Genomic DNA, 20,191 nt, shown 5'->3' with positions numbered 1-20,191 from the left:
CAAAAACATTTGTAGTAAGACAAGTCACACACACACACACAAACACACACACACACACACACACACACACATCATGCATTACTCTCACTGCCTAGATCCACTGAGGTATTAATGGTACTTTGTTGGATTTGTTGCTGAACTTTCTTTAGCCTTGGTTTCCCCATTATTAAATTGCAAGGCAGCCCTCCTTCTAATAGAGTTCTTATGAGGATTAAATGCAATAATAATTCAAGTAAAGGAGCTAGTAAGGCCTTTACATGGCACCAGTGCTTACTATGTTTATTTCAGCCCACACATAAACTCATTGAGATGACAGTTAGTTGTACCTTGCCCATGAGTGTCACAGTCACACCAAATGAGAAGGACAGCACAGTTTAAAGGGCGTAGGATGGTCCCGTTTGTTTTCTGGAGGACAGTAGTGCTGACAGTTGTGCTACACAGGGGTATGCACTCAACACTAACTTTTCAGTACCAGAAGAAGGAGCAGTTCTCAACATTTACTCCTCTCACTTATCCACCCATCTCATCTGAACTCTGCCTGTAACAACAATTGGGAAAGTCCCTGCAAACGGTACTAAAATTATAGCTTTGATTTCTTCTGCTTGAAAGATCTCTGTATATATTTATATTTTTTTAAGTACTATAGTCTTAATGCTAAAAGATGTGAGACAAACCACATTTTTTGTGGGCCCACGTGGAAGGAAATATATATATATGTGTGTGTGTATATATATGTATATATCTATATATAATATATGTGTACATATATATATTCCAACCTCTCCACAAAGGCCTATCTTGTTCCTTGCTACATTTACTTAGTGCTTTTCCTGCTTTTCAAATCAATCTTGTACAGAATCTACTGTCCCCATTACATTAATTGGAAATGTAAATATTTTAACAAAGTCTGTGGGATTACTTTACCTAGGCTTTAGGTAAATGTAATTTAACACCACCAAGACAACTTCTATCACCCTAACACCTGATGCCTCGCAGTACCCAATGAATTAATTACATCACAAAGAATTTTGCCAAATCTCAAATTCAGAAATTAGCTTGCACTGAAGATGTTACAGGCAATGCCTGCATTCCATACTCCCAACAAAAATGAATATTGGGAATTTTACTGATATTTGTTGAAACCAAAGGGAACAAAACTCTCCCACAAATGAACATGTTCTAAACTCTTGGCCTACTAATTAACTATCATAATCATTGGGAAGACCAATAACATTGCTAATCTAGAGATTACTTGTGGCCACTAGTGTAGCTAATATAACTATGATTAAGTTATAAGCCAAAAACGTAATGACTTAACAATACACAATTGCTTCCGAACCATGCTTACTTTAATTTCATGGTTGGAATCATTGTAGTTGGAGAGATGGATCAGGTAGAGGATCTGGGGCTCTTTGTCTGAGCCTCCATCCTGCCTTTGGGTTCTGATGGGATCAGTCATAGGAAACTGAAACAGCCACTGTGCCCACATCCTGGAGTGGCAGCCCTGCGGTTGGATGCCATTGAACTTGAGTCTGAGGCACTGTCCAGCAACAGAACCAGCTCTGGCGATATGTTAGCAATGACAAGGTGCCAGGCAATCACTCTGTGTGTCCTTTCCTTTGGGACATTTAATCCTCTACCTTAGAATGGTAGACATCATCTATAGAACACAGAACCCTCATTCAAGGAAGATAGACCTTCTCAGAAGCCAGGGATATATCTTTTGACCTCCATAGAATACTTAATTCTGGACAATTAGAACAGGAAACTCTATTTTCCAGTACATATAATTGCTAGTTTCTCATTCAGAAAACTCGGTAGTATGTTGTTTTTTTTAAGGGATGTTTGGTTTTAGAATACTAAAAATACTGGAAACAGACAAAGGTAATTAAACAAGCAAATATTAGCTAAATTAAAACACCACAATTAAAATTGCTAATTATAATCTGTGCATCTGGGTAGAAGCAGCAATTCTTCTACTTTGTCAAGGACACTGATTCGATTATTTAGTTTATAGTAAGCAATGCTGAGTGTTTTTGCACTTAAGCATGAACTAACATGGAACACACAAAACGCTATTAACAGATTTTTAGTGTTTTTCAAAATGTATATCAAACACCTCTTTCTTTAATCCATTCCCCTCCCACTAGCCCCCTCAAGAATCTTCTCAAAGGGCTGGGGATATGGCCTAGTGGCAAGAGAGCTTGCCTCGTATACATGAGGCCCTGGGTTCGATTCCCCAGCACCACATATACAGAAAACGGCCAGAAGTGGGGCTGTGGTTCAAGTGGCAGAGTGCTAGCCTTGAGCAAAAGGAAGCCAGGGACAGTGCTCAGGCCATGAGTCCAAGGTCCAGGACTGGCCAAAAAAAAAAAAAAAAAAGAATCTTCTCAAAGACAAACTAAAAATGTGCCTATTCATAAGGAAAATGGTTTCTAAAGAATGCATAAGATACTATCTGAAATACTTCCAAGTGTGTTATACTACTAACTAAAGGAAACCAGTGGCACACCATTAATTTTAGTTTAGTGCAACTTCCTCCTAAGAACCCTTCCAGCCTGGGTTGGTGTGGGTAAGGTTTTGGTTGGTGGAACAAAAGCTAGAGAGAGAAAGCAAATCACACCTGTCACTGTTTCGCAAAACACTTTTCTCTGTATCTAATTTTACACTTCATCATGGATTCTCCAAAAATTCCCCCATCTTCAAATCTTTCTGGCCCTATAATTTGCACTCATAATAAACATGCATCCAATTTCCTGTTAGCACATTTTAAGACATGCCCATTATACTAACTATAATATTTAGGAAATAGATCCGTGTAGAAACCCAACAAAGTCACCCAAGAGACATGGAGGTGATCTTCAGAAATCAGAAAATCTCTTTGAGTACCAAAGGGTCCAAGTTGGCAAACATATAATTTTGTCTTTTCTGGTTGACCAAGATCTCCTGGATTAACCATACTTTGCCCTGTTCCAGTAGCGATTTCATAACTCCTTCAAGAGGACTTTGCACTACTGAAATTCTTACCTTTGAGAGTGTGTGTCTGTGGGGGGAGGGTGGAAGAGAGAGATTGAGAGAGAGAGAGAGAGGGAGGGAGAAAGAGAGAGAGAGAGAAAGAGAGAGAGAGAGAGAGAGAGAGAGAGAGAGAGAGAGAGAGAGAGAGAGAGAGAGAGAGAGAGAGAGAGAGCTCATTCTGGGGCCTGAATTCAGGACCTTGAGCTCTTGCTTGGCTTTTTGGCTCAAGGCTGGTGCTCTACCACTTGAGCCACATGTCCACTTTCAGCTTGTTGCTGGCTAATGGGAGATAAGAGTCTCAAATTTGCCTGCTCGGGCTGGTTCGAATCACGATCTTTGCCTGTGTTCTTGAAGTTAAAGGTGGTAATTCTGGTCCAGGAATGGCAATCACCACATATGCTTCTAATTGGTGGGGCTCCACTTCGATCTTCCTGAGCTGGGAGGACTGGTTGTGCACTTTCACTGCAAGTGATCTCATTTCCACTTAGTGGGGTTGTGGGCCAATGGAACTGGCCAAGAAGAGAAAAGGGCCCACGAGCTGCGACCCAGCCCCCCTCTCCACGAAGGACCCACAGACAGTCTAGGAGCCAGTCAGCACTAAGATTCCTTTAATGGCAGCAATGAGCTGTTCTTTAAACCGGGTCGGAGGGCGCCGGAAGGGGAGGGGGTACGTGCACCTACGTAGGGGCTGTGATTGGATGCCTGAGCTGTCCGTCAGGGTGGAGCTCCGAGGGACCTCCCACATCTACGAGGACGCCTCTGGGTTCACCACCAGCGGCCATCTTGGCTCACATGTGAATGAGGCTGGGAAAAGAGGCGGGGCCAGCTAGAACCGCCTCTTAAGGATGCAAGGCATCCGGGCGGGCGTGCCCCACACCTGGCATCACTGGTTAAGAGCCCAGTGTGGGCACCGGGGGGGCTCTGTGACAGAGGCTACTATCAAGGAATGGCACCTACACTTGTCCTGAGACCTTCCCAAATTAATTCTCCTTTTTGTCTTATTTACTTCTGGAGCTGCGCCTTGAACCCAGACCCCGATGCATTCTAGGCGAGTGCTCTATCTTGAGCTGCAGTACAGAGTCCTAACATTCTATTTTAGTTGCTATTTATTTTTCTTGGAAGAACTTTCTGTCTGGGTTTGGGCTGCTTTTATTTGAAGAAGCACAGTTACAGTATTGGGATTTTGTGAAAGAAGTTATTGTTTGTGGAGTCAACAGTCTTGTTCAGTATTCATAGTATTCCTGAATTTGAGTATTTATATATCTATGAAGATATTAACAATAACTATCTTGCTAAGCACTGGTGACTCACACCTTAATCTTAGCTACTCAGGAAGCTGAGACCTGATGGTCAGAGTTGAAAGCCAGTCAGAAAAGACAAATCCATAAAGCTCTTGCCTACAGTTAGCTAGCAGAAAGCAAGAAGTAGAAATGTGGTGCAAAGGGTAGAGCACCAGCGTTGAGCATAAAATCCAGGCCAAGAACATGAGGCCCTCAGTTTAAGTCCCAGGACTGGCGCACGCGCACACACACACACACACACACACACACACACACACCTGTCTACTCTTATAAATAAGAAAGACCAATGTTTAAAGAAATTACAATAGATGTGCAAAATTCAAATAGTTATAAAATGAATCTCAGTCCTGATAAAGACCACTCACATTCCATGAGACTATCAAATTTTTTTAATTAAAATAATTGGTATATTGGAAACAAGAGAAAGAGTTCTTTAATAAGACCTCTGAAAGCCTTTTGTGAGAGAATTATGATCATTATAATAATAATGATGACCGAATAGTAACAATGATAGCTAATATATGCTAATTATATGTCATATAATATCTGAGCCCATGATGATAATTTTATTTAAGGCTGAAAATAACTTGGCAATATAGACAATATTCTTATTACTCAGTATTTTCTGGAAGAGTAAACTGAAGCACAGGTATTGAAAAATATGTTTGTAACATAGCTAATAAGCAGTGGGGATGAAAGTGAAATTGAAAATATATAAATTGTATATCTTGTTTTCCCATTTTACTGCCAGTTTAAGATAGAGTTGAGTTTTATGGTGATTTTTGTGGGTCAACTTGATGAGGCCTAGGGATGCCCAGATATCTAGTAAACTGTTATTTCTAGGTATGCCTGTGCAGGTGTAGCTAAATGAGATTCACAGTCTCCTTGGCCTGGGACATTCATCTTCTCCTGTCCCCATGCCTCAAATTTCCTGGGTTTTGGTCCTGGGACTTGGGCTAGAATATGCACCAATGACTCTCCTAATTTTCTGGACTTTGAGCCCAAACTGGAACTATAGTACTGGTTTTCCTAGGTTGACTGGCTGTAGCTGGCTAATTCAGAGCTTCTTGGCCTCTTAATTTCATGAACAAATCCTTCGCAGTAACCCATTTTTATCTTCTGTCTATCTACCTACCTACCCATCTATATCTACCTATCTATCTTATCTCCCTACCTACCATGTTTTTTTTTATGCTTTGGACAATCTTTCCTAATGCAAGGTTCATAGAAAGGAAATAAGCCCAAGTAAATTAAATACTGAAGTGTAAATGGTACAGCATGGAGTAGTTGACTAAAACATAGTGAGGATGGTAGTGCAGAGAACACTTTTGAAATGCCCTGATAAAGCTACAGCACCTTCACCACTCTAAGATATTTTGTTTATATTTTATTATCTTTCTCCTACTTTTTCCCTGTCATACTACCACTGAAGGCTTTCCACGCTGTAACACCTTGAATGTTTGCTTCCTGATATTGCCCACATACATTCAGAACTCTCTAGAGATTATCTTTATTACCATGCTACCAATAGGACTTACTAACCCAGGTGTATTTTGACCGGGCAATTCCTTACATCCTAGCATCTTGCTACACAAAGATAGGGAATACTTTGTGAACTCCATAAATATAAACGTCAATTTGCAGGGCTGGAAATGTGGCTTAGTGGTAGAGTGCTTGCCTAGCATGCATGAAGCCCTGGGTTCAATTCTTTAGTACCACATTAACAGAAAAGGCTGGAATTGGCACTGTGGCTCAAGTGGTAGAGTGCTAGCGAGCCTTGAGCAAAAGCAGTTCAGAGACAGTGTCTAAGCTCTGAGTTCAAGCCCTAGGACTGGCAAAATAAAAAAAAATACAATTAAAATAAAAAGTCAACTTTGTATTATACAGTTTCCTGTCCCTATGACAAAATACGTAAGAAAATTGACTTATAAGGATGAAAGGTTTATTTTAGCTCCTCAGGGTGTTCAGTCCATGGTTGTTTGGGCTTGTTGCTTTTGGATCTATACTTCATGGTGGAAAATGTGTGTCTAACACAGCTCTTATGGCAACCAGAAACCAAAAGAGAAAGAAGGGCTCCCTTCAAAGGCATAACTCCACAGTGACCCAACTTCTTTCCACTAGGTCCAACTTCCTAAAGGTTCCACAGTCTCCTAATAGTGCCACCAATTGGCACCAAAGCCTTTAATATATGAGCCTTTGGGGAACAATTAAGAATCAACCCATACCAATGTTGTAAAAAAAATGCTTGAAAATAATATTTCTAGTAACTGAATGGAAAAGGACCTTTGTTATATGTTTTCAGGTCATCTCCTTCCAAAATGGTTTGTTCTTCCATCCTGCCTCCTACTCTACAATCCTGAGTCCAACTACAGGTGCATACAAATCGCTACTTTCCTGAATTCACCCTCAAATTTCCTGAGTGATGACATTCTGCATGGTGCTGATCTCTTAAGAGTTGCTGTTGGGTCAGAGTATCAGAGAACAGAGTATCAGTCCTTCATCCTTCTCAACTAGCTTCAGGAAGAAAAGTCCTGCACTACAGAGCAAATTCCCAAGCAACTGCTCCAATTCTTCAGTGTGGGGACTATCATTCCCCATCAGCTACCAGAGAAAACTACTCTGCATTTGATTTCTCTCCTTTCTCAGCCTTCCATCCTTGTGGAGATGAGTGAAAATAGCATGAGAAACGAGCATCAGGAGAAACTTGGATTATTTCATTCTCACCTTTGAGCTGAGATCTTCAGAGCTCAGCATCTTGAGGAGCTAGAATTTAAGATTTCAGGTATGAGTCACTGGAGCCCGACTGCTTCTTAACAATATATTATTGATTTTTAAGCAGTAGGATTTGAATTGTTGGGTCCACTTATACATAGATTTGTTTTTGAGGTTTGTAACAATTTGAATACACCAATGAGCAGTGTGGACTAGAATAAGAATACAAAAAAATTACCAACTTAGGTCATGAATATTTGCTACCATAAAGTGAACACTTATTCTTAAATGTTAAAAATTTATTTAGGGGCTGGGGATATAGCCTAGTGGCAAGAGTGCCTGCCTCGGATACACGAGGCCCTAGGTTCGATTCCCCAGCACCACATATACAGAAAACGGCCGGAAGCGGCGCTGTGGCTCAAGTGGCGGAGTGCTAGCCTTGAGCGGGAAGAAGCCAGGGACAGTGCTCAGGCCCTGAGTCCAAGGCCCAGGACTGGCCAAAAAAAAAAAAAAAAAACAAAAAAAAATTTATTTAAACTTGCACATGTCAACATTGAAAACTTTACAAAACAACATTTGAAGGTGAGACCATATAAACAAAGATAAAGATGCATATTGAATCAAAACTATATAAAATAAACAGTATATATTGTAGCTCTGTAATCCTATTGTTGTTGTGGAAACACAAAAGTTATTTGAGGGATTTTCCTTGCATCTTTTACTTTTTATCATTTCTAGTTATATTCAGTTCTTCATTACTATTGTAAGTAGGATGGATTTCTCTTAAGTTATTCACTAAGTATTGTTTTTCTGTATTAAAACTGCTGTTTTATTTTGTTTGTGGGCACTCAGTTGTTTTCTTATTAATTCTTAAGGCTTCCAAATGACTAGAATTACATTAAATATGTATTTATTGTATTTTCCCCCTGACCCTGGGGCTTGAACTCAGGGCCTGAGCACTGTCCCTGCGCCTCTCTGTGCTCAAGGCTAGCGCTCTACCCCTTGATCTACAGCACCCCTTTTCCTGTGATGATTTGGAGGTAACAGTCTCACAGACTTTCCTGCTTGGGCTGACTTTAAACGGCGATCTCCTATTTACTGTACTATTTCTAGCACAGTCGAGTAGCTACTTGTTGCACTTTCCTGAAAAAGAAATAACTTGCCATTGTGGAACAACTTCTATGTGAAGACATTTGTTCAATAGTCTCCATAATCAAAACCTGTTGGCCATGAAGCAGAGTGGGACTAGCTGGACTCAAGGCCCACAGGTGGAGGGCTAGAGATGAGTGGGGGCCGAAGGGCCTGCGGGACTTCAGCCCCGAACCCCAACTTCCCCCGCAGGCTGCGGGGTGGGCAGGCCCCCCGGGGCCACCCGAGTCTCCTGGGGGGCCTTCCTGGCACCCAGGCTGGCAGTAGGTCAGAGCCGGGCTCTTCTCAGATTCCACCCCCAACTATTTGGGGGTGAAGTTGCTTGGGAGTTGGGGTGCAGTGTAGGAGTAGTGGGGTGCACCCCCTTTCCTCGGGGCGCTGTCCGAGCTGGGCGGGAGGAACTGGACGGTGACCCCGGGACGGGACGGCGACAGCCTCGGCCGCCAGGTGCCGCCCCTGCCCGGCCCCGCGGCCCCGGGGCCAGCTCCTCCCGCCGACCTCCGGCCCGCCCCCCGGCTCGGCCACCGCCCCCCGCGAGCCCCGGACCCCGCCTCGCCGCCGGGGAGCACCGCGGCCCGCGCTCCGGGGAGCCAGGAAGCGCCCCGCTCCCCGCCCAGGTAGAGGGGGGCACCGCGCGGGACCTGGGGCGCCGGGGCGAGTGGGGGGCGAGTGGGGGGCGCCCGGGGCTCCGAGCGCGCACACGCAGGCCGCCCCGGGAGCTGGTCCATTTACTTTTATGTGTTTATTATGGGGCGAGGACCCTGGGAGGGGGGGGGATGGAGGAGGGCAGAAGGGGGGCGCTGGAGAGCTCGGGGCGCGCCGCCGACGACCTGCCCGGACGACCTGTGGCTCCAAGGGTCCCCCGGACGCCGCCCTCCACCCTGCCCCCCCCCCCAGCCGGAGCCCCAGGGCGCGCCGAGGGGGGGATTGCTCCAGCCGGTCTGTGCACCCCGCTTCTGGGCAACCCCAATCGCACCTGGAAGCACGGGGGAAGCGTGGGGTGCGCATTTTGTTCATGCACTGCCCTGTTTGCCAGGACTCGCTGCTTCCCCCCACCCCCCCTACCCCCCCCCCCAGGGCTAAAATGCCCACTTGAAGAAGATCTGGGGGACAAATACCGCTAGGAGGGTGGGGGCTGGTGGCGAGTCTCCAAATGGCTGTTGTAATAAAGGGGTCCCGGGGGCGGGGGGGGGGATGGAGGGGTTGGAAACCCAGAAGAGTTTCCTCGGTTCCTGCCTTGGCCTGGGTGACTTCAGGGCTCTTGGACGCTCCCGAAGTTGGATCCTTCACCCCGATATGGTGAGCCAGAAGTTGGATCCTTCACCTCCATATGGTGAGCCAGAAGTTTGATCCTTCACCCCCATATGGTGAGCCAGAAGTTTGATCCTTCACCCCGATATGGTGAGCCAGAAGTTTGATCCTTCACCCCCATATGGGGAGCGCAGCCGGGGGGGTGTTCTGATACTGCCCAGGAAATGTGTTGTGACACTTGAGGGCTTGACTGTGTGGCTTTGTCACCCTTCCTCAGGTGTGCCTAAGTTCCATGTCTGACTTCTTTCTCCAGGTCATGAATGCTTCCCCCTTCTAAGGCCGTGAATGGGTTCTGGTTGTGTTAGAGGCCGGGGGCCACAGCGTCAGCCTGGACATCTATTCTGTGCCTCTGTCTGAACATTAGTATGCACTATTCCCCAGCTTTGCTAAAGGTAGGTTCTACAGTTGACCTATTCTGGCGTTGCCAGAGCTTTAAGGGCCAAATTTTGACAGATGAGTGAATGTTATTCGTGCTGTGTTGATTTTTACTGCATGACAAAAGGCATTTATGCGAAAATGGGAAAAATTCCAAGATGTATAAGCTTTCAAAGATAACTCGTTGTTTATGAATATATTGATGTGATGTCTAGCCTGTGAAATATTATCCTCATCTATCTTGGTCTTTTTTTTATTATTATTGTTGGTGATGTTGAATACGAGCTGAGGATATATGTCTATTAGCAGAGATTTTGGTCACATCTCATAAAAATATCATCCATCCTTCACTTCCTTTGTAATCTGTTTCTTTACAGCCTACTATTTTGCGTTCCATATTCTTTGAGAAGTAACTTTTATCTGTCAAATTTAAAAATAGCTTAATGTCCATTAGTTACTGCTCATAGATTTAATAAATACATATTTTAAAGTTCAAATATACCCATGAATGTATAGTTTTTAAGTAAATTACAGAACGTTTTCAGATAAAATGTCTATCATTTTAACAATTTCTGCAATGTTATTCCCAACTCCTTCTTTAGTTTTATGAGTTTAGTTGGAAAGGTGATAGCAAACAACAAACTCCCTTTTTCTGGTATTTACAAACAGCTATCCATTAGAAGGTAGGTAGAAGATTTCCACTAGTTTCAAACTAATTCACAAAGAAAAACTAGTAATTTGGGGACCAATTGGGAGAAAGGGACCTCAGGTTGGACAGCACTACTTTTTCGAACTGAAATCATTTATCATTCAATACCGAATTTCTCTCACGTACTTTGACCTCATTTGTGATTCTCATTTTACAAGCATTAGGATCATTCCAGCTTTCTCCTCACCAGTCTTTCTATTTTTAATGAAGGGTTATAGAAATGCAGATGTTTCTTATGAGCATGAAATGGCAGGCATGATAAGCAGATGGAAGAGTGCTAGGCGCTGTCCTCATGGATAGTTACTTTATCTGAGGATAATTAGAAATGTATAAGTTTATGCTTATTGGCCGTTATCGATAAAGAACGCAAAGCCCCATGTAGAAATCATGAGTGATAGTTTGAAACTGAATCTAGCCTGCAGATGGCTTGTTTAGATCAATTATTTAAGATGGTTGATTACTTACTAACATGTTCAAGTTGGTATATTTTGCATATATTCGGAGAATCCTAACTTTTCTTGAAAGCTAGGATGGGGCTCCCCCCCCCCCTGCCATGGGACACATGCGCCCACTGTCACTCTCTGACTTATTTCATCAAGGCCTGCTTTGCTCACTTACGTTATCTCCCTCAGATCTGCGCTGAGTTTGTGATTTAGTCTGAGCCTTATGCTCTCAGCTTTTTCACTCAGGCTCTACCACTTGAGCCACACCTCCAATTCTGGCATTTTGCTGGTTAATGGAGATAGGAATCTCAAGCCCAGTCTGGCTTTGAACTGTGATACGCAGATCTCACCCTCCTGAGTAGGTAGGATCATAGGTATGAGCTACAGGTACCCAACTGAGTTTGTGATTTCTGACTAGAAAGTTCCCTTACTAATATCGACAATTGTTTGAAGTCCCAAACTATAACTCAACTTTGACTCTTTGCTTATTTGTTTTGTTTTTGTTGCCAGTCCTGGGGCTTGAACTCAGGGCCTGGGCACTGTCCCTGCTTCTTTTTGCTCAAGGCTAGCACTCTACCATTTAAGCCACAGCGCCACTTCCGGCTTTTTTCTGTATATGTGGTGCTGAGGAATCGAACCCAGGGCTTTGTGTATACGAGGTGAGCACTTTACCACTAGGCCATATTCCCAGCCCTCAACTTTGACTCTTTAAAAGAGAGAGAGAGAGAGAGAAAGAGAGAGAGAGAGACTGATCACTAATATTTTACTAAGCATTTCCCAATAAAACTCATACTGATACTTAGATCACCTTTCACAATGTATGCAGAAGGATTTTAGCCAGAAAATAAAGTGATACAATTCTGAATTGAAATCGTTTTGGCTCCTGTATAAAGAAAGACAAAGGCAGTAGCTGGTATTCTAGTGTGTCTCTTCGATCACAGGCAGGAACTTCTGAATCAAAGTTAAAACTCTGATGGAATTACACAGCCTAGCAGAAGTGCCCAAGGCAAAGGGTCTCAAATAAAATTCTACAAAACGCGTGATGAGTGTTTGTGAAAGGGAGAAGTGTACTGTTCAAATATTGCTTGACTCTGAATAAAAGTATTTTCTGCTTTCTTAAGTATGTTACATATCATAAAGCAACTTAGTTTTTCATTGAGAAATGGTTCTCTGCATACATTAGGCAGAAGTTAAATGATTAACTTGTTGATATTTGCACTATAGAAGAAAGAAAGTGCGTTTCTGTTGATTATTAAAAAAAGAATACTTGTTGAGCTAAATGTTGAGGTCCTGCTCTATCATACTTTTCACATTGTGTTCTGGTCTTCTCTCTTGAAGAAAAAAAGAAACTACAAAAGTTCAATATATAACAGAGCTTAAAAAGATGAGCCTTGGCACATGGTCTCCCTGATATGCAAGTGTTAGAATCAAATTGCAAAGAGATATGACAAAGCAAACAGGACCCAAGATACCAATACCCAGTGAGGATCTAAAAAGGACAGTCTAGGGAGAAAGGCATCAAATGGTAAGACCCAAGCACTACTTCATATGTACTTAAAATAATATACAGAATTTTTAAAACTCCAAAGATAAGGAAACAAAGGATCTCTTCTTACAGTATTTAGAGGACCCTTTATTTTTTAACTCACATCTGAGGGAAGATAGGAGGAAAGCACAGAATGAGTGGAAAGTAGGTAAAAAATAAATACAGTAGAGGGGGTCCAACAGCTTCAATGGACATTGATGAAAGTGAACTCAGCAACTCAAGGGCAGCGGGAAGAGGGAAGAAATGAGAGAAAAAGAAGGAACAGATTACACTAAGCAAAAGGAAAGAAATGTACATATATCACCTGACCTGGAAGAAATTGTTTTCTTGTTCATGTATGAAGCATTCATAAGCTTTGTAGATTAGAATGACAATATCCACCATTAGAAAGGTTAAAAAAAATGATGAAAGCAGGGGGGTGGGCTGGGGGAAGGGAAGATGGGAGAAACATGAGGAAGGGGTAACAAGTATGACAAGGAATGTATATGTATTCATTACCTTAAGTATGTAACTGTAACCCCTATGTACCTCATCTTGACAATAAAAAAAATAAGAAAGCCAAATAAAATTATTTAAAAAAAAAAAAAAAAGATGAGCCTTAGGACAGGGTATAGCTCAGTGTCAAAGCCCTTGCCTTCAGGAGGCCCTGGGTTTTTTCCCCAAAATGAGCCTTTATTTTTAAGAAGTCATGCTGTTAGCAACTTTTCAGACTTAAATATCATACACATTATATATATATATATATACAAACATATATGTATATATACTTAACACACACATATATTTGTTGAAAACATTCCTTTGATTTACATGATGACATAATTTAAAACCTTATTATCTCATTAAAACTTAATTGCATATTTCTTTTTTTTTTTTTTTTTTTTTTTTTGGCCAGTCCTGGGCCTTGGACTCAGGGCCTGAGCACTGTCCCTGGCTTCTTCCCGCTCAAGGCTAGCACTCTGCCACTTGAGCCACAGCGCCGCTTCTGGCCGTTTTCTGTATATGTGGTGCTGGGGAATCGAACCTAGGGCCTTGTGTATCCGAGGCAGGCACTCTTGCCACTAGGCTATATCCCCAGCCCAGCATATTTCTAATTTCATGAGTGAGACAAGTTTTTATTCCTCAAGGACTAATGGATTAGACAAAATATAGAAACATTCTCTATTATGTAGAATTCAATATCCTGTAGTCACTAAGTAAGTAGTTGTAAACAAACTGTGCCATTTTGTTTTCTTCTTAAGGAACTTACCATTTAGTGTAGAAGGTAGAGCTTAGGAGTCGAATTCTTATGAGACTAATTATTGAAACTTCTTAATGTATAATTTTGAAGAAGTCATTTTATTTGTTTTGTTTTTGTTGCCAGTGCTGGGGCGTGGACTCAGGGCCTGAGCACTGTCCCTGGTTTCTTTTTGCTCAAGGCTAGCACTCTACCACTTGAGCCACAGCGCCACTTCTGGCTTTTATCTATTATATGTGGTGCTGAGGAATCGAACCCAGAGCTTCATGTATACTAGGCAAGCACTTTACCACTAGGCCATAACCCCAGCCCCTGAAGAAGTCATTTTAAATGACTTTGCTCTGCCTACCTGTTGGAAGTTGTTTTTATGAGTTTTTTTTATTTAAAAAAGTTTTATTGTAAAGGTGATTTACAGAGGGGTTACAGTTACCTAAGTCAAGTAATTATTATATTTCTTTTTGGACAGTGTCACCTCCCAGTTTTTTCTCCCTTGGTCCTCCTCACCCACAAGTTGTGCAGTTAATTTTCAATACAATGTGCAGTGAGTATCACTGCTGAATTAGTTCACATGTATGTATGTATGTATGTATGTATGTATGTATGTATGTATGTATGTATGTATGTATGTATTTGCCAGTCCTGGGTTTGTCTCAGGGCCTGATCACTGTCCTTGGCTCCTTTTGCTCAAGGCTAGCACTCTACCACAGCTCCACTTCCAGCCTTTTCTGTTTTTGTGGTGCTGAGGAATAGAACTCAGGACTTCATGTATAGGAGGCAAGCACTCTACCACTAGGCCATATTCCCAGCCCTCCCTTACTTTTTAAGGACAGTCTCACTATGTTTCTCAGACTGAACTTGAACTCGAGATCCTCCTGTTTCTGACTTCTAAATACTGAGATTATAAGTATGTGCCACCATGCCTAGAAATCTTCTGACATATTTATTCCTGAATATTTAATGTTTTTATGTTCTGTAAATAGAATAATTTTAAAATTTGGTTTTCCAATTATTTGCTGCTAATATTGAAAATGCAATTGGTTATGTGTAAGATATATTATGTATAGTTTATATATTTTGCATTACATATGTAATACTGGTTGACTGCACATTTTTATGTTTTATTTTTATTTTTTTCTTATTTATTGTCAAAGTGCTGTACACAGAGGTTACAGTTTCATACGTTAGGCCTTGGGTACATTTCTTGTACTGTTTGTTACCTCATCCCGCATTCCCCCCTTCCCCCCTCCCCCCTTTCCCTCTACCCGCCATGAGTTGTTCAGTTGCTTTACACCAAATGGTTTTGCAAGTATTGCTTTTGGGGTCGTTTCTCTTTTTATCCTTTGTCTCTTGATTATGATATTCCCTTTCACTTCCCTAGTTCTAATACCAGTATATGCAGTATCCAGTGTACTCAGATAAGATACAGTGATAGTGGAGGTCCAACCACAGGAAGGGGATACAAGAGGATCATCAACAATAGAAGCTATGGTTTCACATGGCATGTTGAAAGTTAATTACAACAGTGATATAACAGTCACTTTATAACATGGAGTTCATTTCACTTAGCATCATCTTATGTGTTCATAAGGGTATAGCTATTGGGCTCTTGTGATCCTCTGCTGTGACTAGCCTAAACCTGTGCTAATTATTCCCTATGAGGGAGACCATAGAGTCCATGTTTCTTTGGGTCTGGCTCACTTCACTTAGTATAATTTTTTCCAAGTCCTTCCATTTTCTTATGAATGGGGCAATGCCATTCTTTCTGATAGAGGCATAAAATTCCATTGTGTATATGTACCACATTTTCCTGATCCATTATGAGTTTTAAATGGGATTTGATTAAACCCCATTTGACTAGTGCTGTTTCCAAAATTCTGTGTCTGGAGCATGCTTTCCTTTATCTACATAATTTTTAATTTAATTTTATTGTAAAGGTGACATACAGAGGAGTTACAGTTAAATAAGTAAGGTAATGCCAAACAGTGTTAACCCCCTTTCATTTTCTTCCACTTTCCCTCTCCCCTCATTCCTTCCCCCCGCAAGTTGTAAAGTTCATTTCAATATAGTGTCTTGTGAGTATTGCTGTTGTACTGGTTCACCCTTTGTCCTTTGTTTCATCATTTTGTTATCCCATTTCTCTTCCTCAAATCAGATTAATGTATATACAAGACAGACGGTACCAAAATCAAACTCTGTGACAACAGGAGATTAACCAAAGGGAAAAAATGAAAGAAAGAAGAAATAACTTCACAAAGCACATTAAAAAAAAAACAAGAGGGCTGGGGATATAGCCTAGTGGCAAGAGTGCCTGCCTCGGATACATGAGGCCCTAGGTTCGGTTCCCCAGCACCACATATACAGAAAACGGCCAGAAGCGGTGCTGTGGCTCAAGTGGCAGAGTGCTAGCCTTGAGCGGGAAGAAGCCAGGGACAGTACTCAGGCCCTGAGTCCAAGGCCCAGGACTGGCCAAAAAAAAAAAAAAAAAAGAATAAAACCTCATTTCCATGTCTTAGAGTTCATTTCAATTAGCATCACTTTTATGTGGTCATATGTACATAGCTATTGAGCTATTTGATCCTCTGCTAGGACTATCCTAGACATATTCTAATTATTACAAAGGAGAGAAACCAGGGAGCTTATGTCTCTTTGGGCCTGGTTTACTTCACTTAATATGATTTTTTTTCCAAGTCTTTCCATTTCCTTATAAATAGGGTGATGGCACTCATTATACTGTTTCAAACATTTATCTGAGCAACTAGGAGAAAAATCACATTTTAGACAAGCTTACTCATTTTCGTTGTCCAACTCAAATATTTCTAATGTCCTGTCTTAATGGCTTCATCGTCTAATCTACTGTCTTACTTTATGAATTTTTCTATATCACTTTTTTTAGCTAGGATTTGTCAGAATTTTTTTCTAGTATTTGAACTCAGGGCCTCTCTCCTGCTCTGGTTACTGATTCATGGTTGGTACTCTACCATTTGAGCCATATTTCCAACCTAGATTTTTGCTGATTATTTTGGAGAAAAAGTTTCATGGATTTTCCTGACCAGCCTAGCTTCAAATCATGATCCTCCAACTCTCAGCCTCCTGAGTAGCTAGGATTACAGGTATGTACTACCTGTACCTGGCTCTATGATCACTTTTCTTAGTGTCATAGTTACCTATTTATTAACCTAACCATGGGTTGCCTATATTTGTATCCTCTGAACTCATTAAAGTAGATTGCAGACCTATAGTGTTCAGCCACTTTTAATGAATTTTTAATACCTACGTATTAAAAACAAGCAGTTAAATCCCAATAGTTGAATAGCTCAGAAATGAAAGTCCTGTTCAATAACATTACTGATTGGAAGGCAGTATTTCATGTAATGAATGTTTGTCCTAGTGGGGAACTTCTATTTCAAAAATTTAACAGGATGTAATTGGTCTTTTGATCTGCATATAGATGGCAAAGATGCATATTTGTGTGACTCAAGCAGACAGAAGTAAGAGGGGGTTATTTTGTTACTGATTATGAAATCGTTAAAGAAGATGATTATTACTAATTACCTCTTTGCCTGTTGGATCAAAGGCATAAATTTCATAAAATTAAGTGTTCTAAGAACCATTCAGAAGTATCTTTTTATGCACTGGTGTAATTTTTAGCAGATATTCATAACCATTTACTAAATGACATGCCATTAAGTATAGTTAATCAGAGCATGATCTTTACCTTGCTTTGGATTACCTTATCTTTTCAGTTTTCCCTAATCCATATTTGTCTCTCAAATTTTTTTTTGAAAAATCAGATTTACTCATTTATTCAACAGAAATTTATTTGTGTCTGTGTGTATGTGCATGTGTGTGTGTGTGTGTGTGTGTGTGTGTGTGTGTGTGTGTGTGTGCCCCTAATCTGGAGTTTGAACTCAGGGCATCTCCCTCTTGCTTAGCATTTTGCTTAAGCCTGGCACTTTTACTACTTGAGCAACACCTCCACTTATAACTGGAGGATCTGTCTCCTGGGGCTGAGCTGAAACTTCAATCCTCTGATCTCCGCTTCCTGAGTAGCTAGGATTACAGGCATGAGCCACCAGCACACACTTAGCTTTTAAATATCTACTTTTGTGCCAGTCACCCAGTTAGACATTATGAGAGATATAAGTACACAAGGAAGGTAAGATCTTTGCTGTCATAATTAACAGACAAGTCAGCATTTGCTTATTAAATATCTATTATTTGATTATCATGTGTGGGCCATTGATCTAGTACTTGCGGGGACAGTAGTAAAATTTAACCAAGTCCATTCCTTCGTAGCTTATGTTTTAATGGAAGAACACCAAAATAAGTGGGGAAGGCTGTCCTTATGAACATGGATCCCAAAGCCTTTCTAACAAAGTGTTTAGTGGTGGAACCTAAAGGATGAGAAGGAATTAAAGAGAAAGAACTGGTGCCAGACAGCGATAGTCAGAATGGGAATCAAATTGCTATGCTCCATTCACATCAGGGTGTGGGTTTTGACCTGAGAAGAATAAGGAATGTTTATTGTTTCCCTTTTTTTTTTTCAGGTAATGGTGGTTTGGAAGCATCAGTTCTGAAAGTGTGTAGGATAAGGACAACAAAGAGGGAGCATTTTTGAGGATAGGGAAAATAATTGAGGACAGATGATCATGAAGTAGTAACTGCATAGAAAAAGAAATGGACAAGCCAAGGAAATGTTTAGGAATCCTGGACAGTGTGGAAGGCCTTCGTGTAGATTCGTTAGTCAATATGGTATCAACCTGTATGAAGACCAGGGGTTTAACAACTGGAGGTCTTTTTATTTCCCCCTCCCAGGTGATTGTGGTTCTGAAAGTGAGAAAGAAGGAAAGCTGAGGATGCTTGCAAGGATACCACACATAGGATCTATTCTGGGAAGGGATATAAAGCCCCATTATTTAGAAAGTGTATGATTATCTTAAATGATGGAATTGAGTTTGTTAAATTTTGGTACTGCATGTCGAACCCAGGGCCTCCCTAGTGTTTGACTCTACCACCTGAACAATGCATTTAACCTTTTTGTTTTTTTATTATATTTTAGAGTTAGAGTCTCTCTACCTTTGTCCTGGCTGCCCTTGAACTTGTGAACATACAATCCTCCTACATCTCTCTACCTCCCAACGAGTTGGTAATGCAGGCAATTACCCCAATCTTAGGTTATTGTGAAGTTCTGTTATTCATTGAGTTACCTGATTATTATGAAGTAAGTCAAAATGACATAAATTTGCAGCTTTTCATCTGAAGAGAATTATTAGCAATTAATACAAAACCATTTCTCTAACAGAAACAAAGCCCTGCTTAGAAATCATTATTAAACTCACCATAATCTGTTTACAGAGGTAATATTAAATTTTTCTGTGACTCTGAAGAACATTTAGTTACAGTTGCATACGAAATTTCTATCATATTACTGAAAAGACTAGATAATTTCCCATGAGTTTATGTGAGCTGTTTAATTTACCCAGTCAAATATAGATGAAACCGTGCCTTTTCTTTCCAGTGATTTAAACTTTTGAGATGTTTGGAAAAACTATCACATTTGATAACTTTCCTGATCCTTCTGATACGTGGGAAATCACTGAAACAATTGGGAAAGGAACGTATGGGAAGGTTTTTAAAGTATTGAATAAGAAAAATGGCCAAAAAGCAGCAGTCAAAATTCTGGATCCAATTCATGTAAGTCATTTTGGGTTTCTCTCTTCTCCACAGCCAAGTTAATCTATACTAATCAGCTTTTAAAAGTCAACATATGTCTCAAATAAACTCATTCATCATAATCATTAGGAAACAAATTACAACAATTTGAAAAATACAGGGAAATCTACTTTTCCTGATTTATGTGCTATAAAATGTTTTATAAAATATCTAACATATCTAACTAATAAGTAAGTCAGTGCATAAATGCAATGCTTATCAGCGGTAGTTGATTGTTATTTTAATTTTTTAATCATAAAAATAAAACTCATGGTTCTAAACATAACTCTAAGATGTCACTGTAAGCAGATCTCCGTGTTTTCCTGCATTTGCTCAAGCTTTAGGCCTGAGCTATTTCATTTTCTCTTATACCAGACTGAAGAGGTTATTTTTCTTATTTATTTTATTATTTTTAAGTACATGTACAAAGAAGTTGCCACTTAGCAAAGCAGTTTATGAATACAATGTGTCCTGATCACTGTCACGCCTTTCAAATCTCTCCCTTTCCTCTCGTACTCACCCCTTCCCTCGCTCTTAATGTTGTACACATTGGATTTTGACTGCATTCTTCCATTCTTCTCCTTGGAAAGGATTTTTTAAATGAATTTTTTTTCCACAGAAGGGAAATTAATTTTTTTTTATTTTCTTAAGTGTTTTACGGTCTTTGTCTAGACTCAGAAT

The 20,191-nt window shown here is 40.8% G+C and overlaps 1 protein-coding gene across 1 annotated transcript in view; it reads left to right on the top strand.

Annotated features, from left to right (window-relative positions):
* The first annotated feature begins 19,333 nt into the window (after positions 1 to 19,333).
* Myo3a (myosin IIIA) overlaps positions 19,334 to 20,191 on the top strand; it is a 138,481-nt gene continuing 137,623 nt past the window's right edge. Inside the window, exon 1 of the mRNA XM_048367605.1 lies at positions 19,334 to 19,492. Within this exon, the coding sequence (XP_048223562.1) occupies positions 19,334 to 19,492 (159 nt within the window). The remainder of the gene's footprint in view (positions 19,493 to 20,191) is intronic.

The sequence above is a fragment of the Perognathus longimembris genome, chromosome 18, assembly GCF_023159225.1.
Source record: "Perognathus longimembris pacificus isolate PPM17 chromosome 18, ASM2315922v1, whole genome shotgun sequence".
NCBI classification, from domain to species: domain Eukaryota; kingdom Metazoa; phylum Chordata; class Mammalia; order Rodentia; family Heteromyidae; genus Perognathus; species Perognathus longimembris.
The sequence above is the reverse complement of the archived record's forward strand: the minus strand, read 5'-3'. Positions and strand labels throughout refer to the sequence as shown.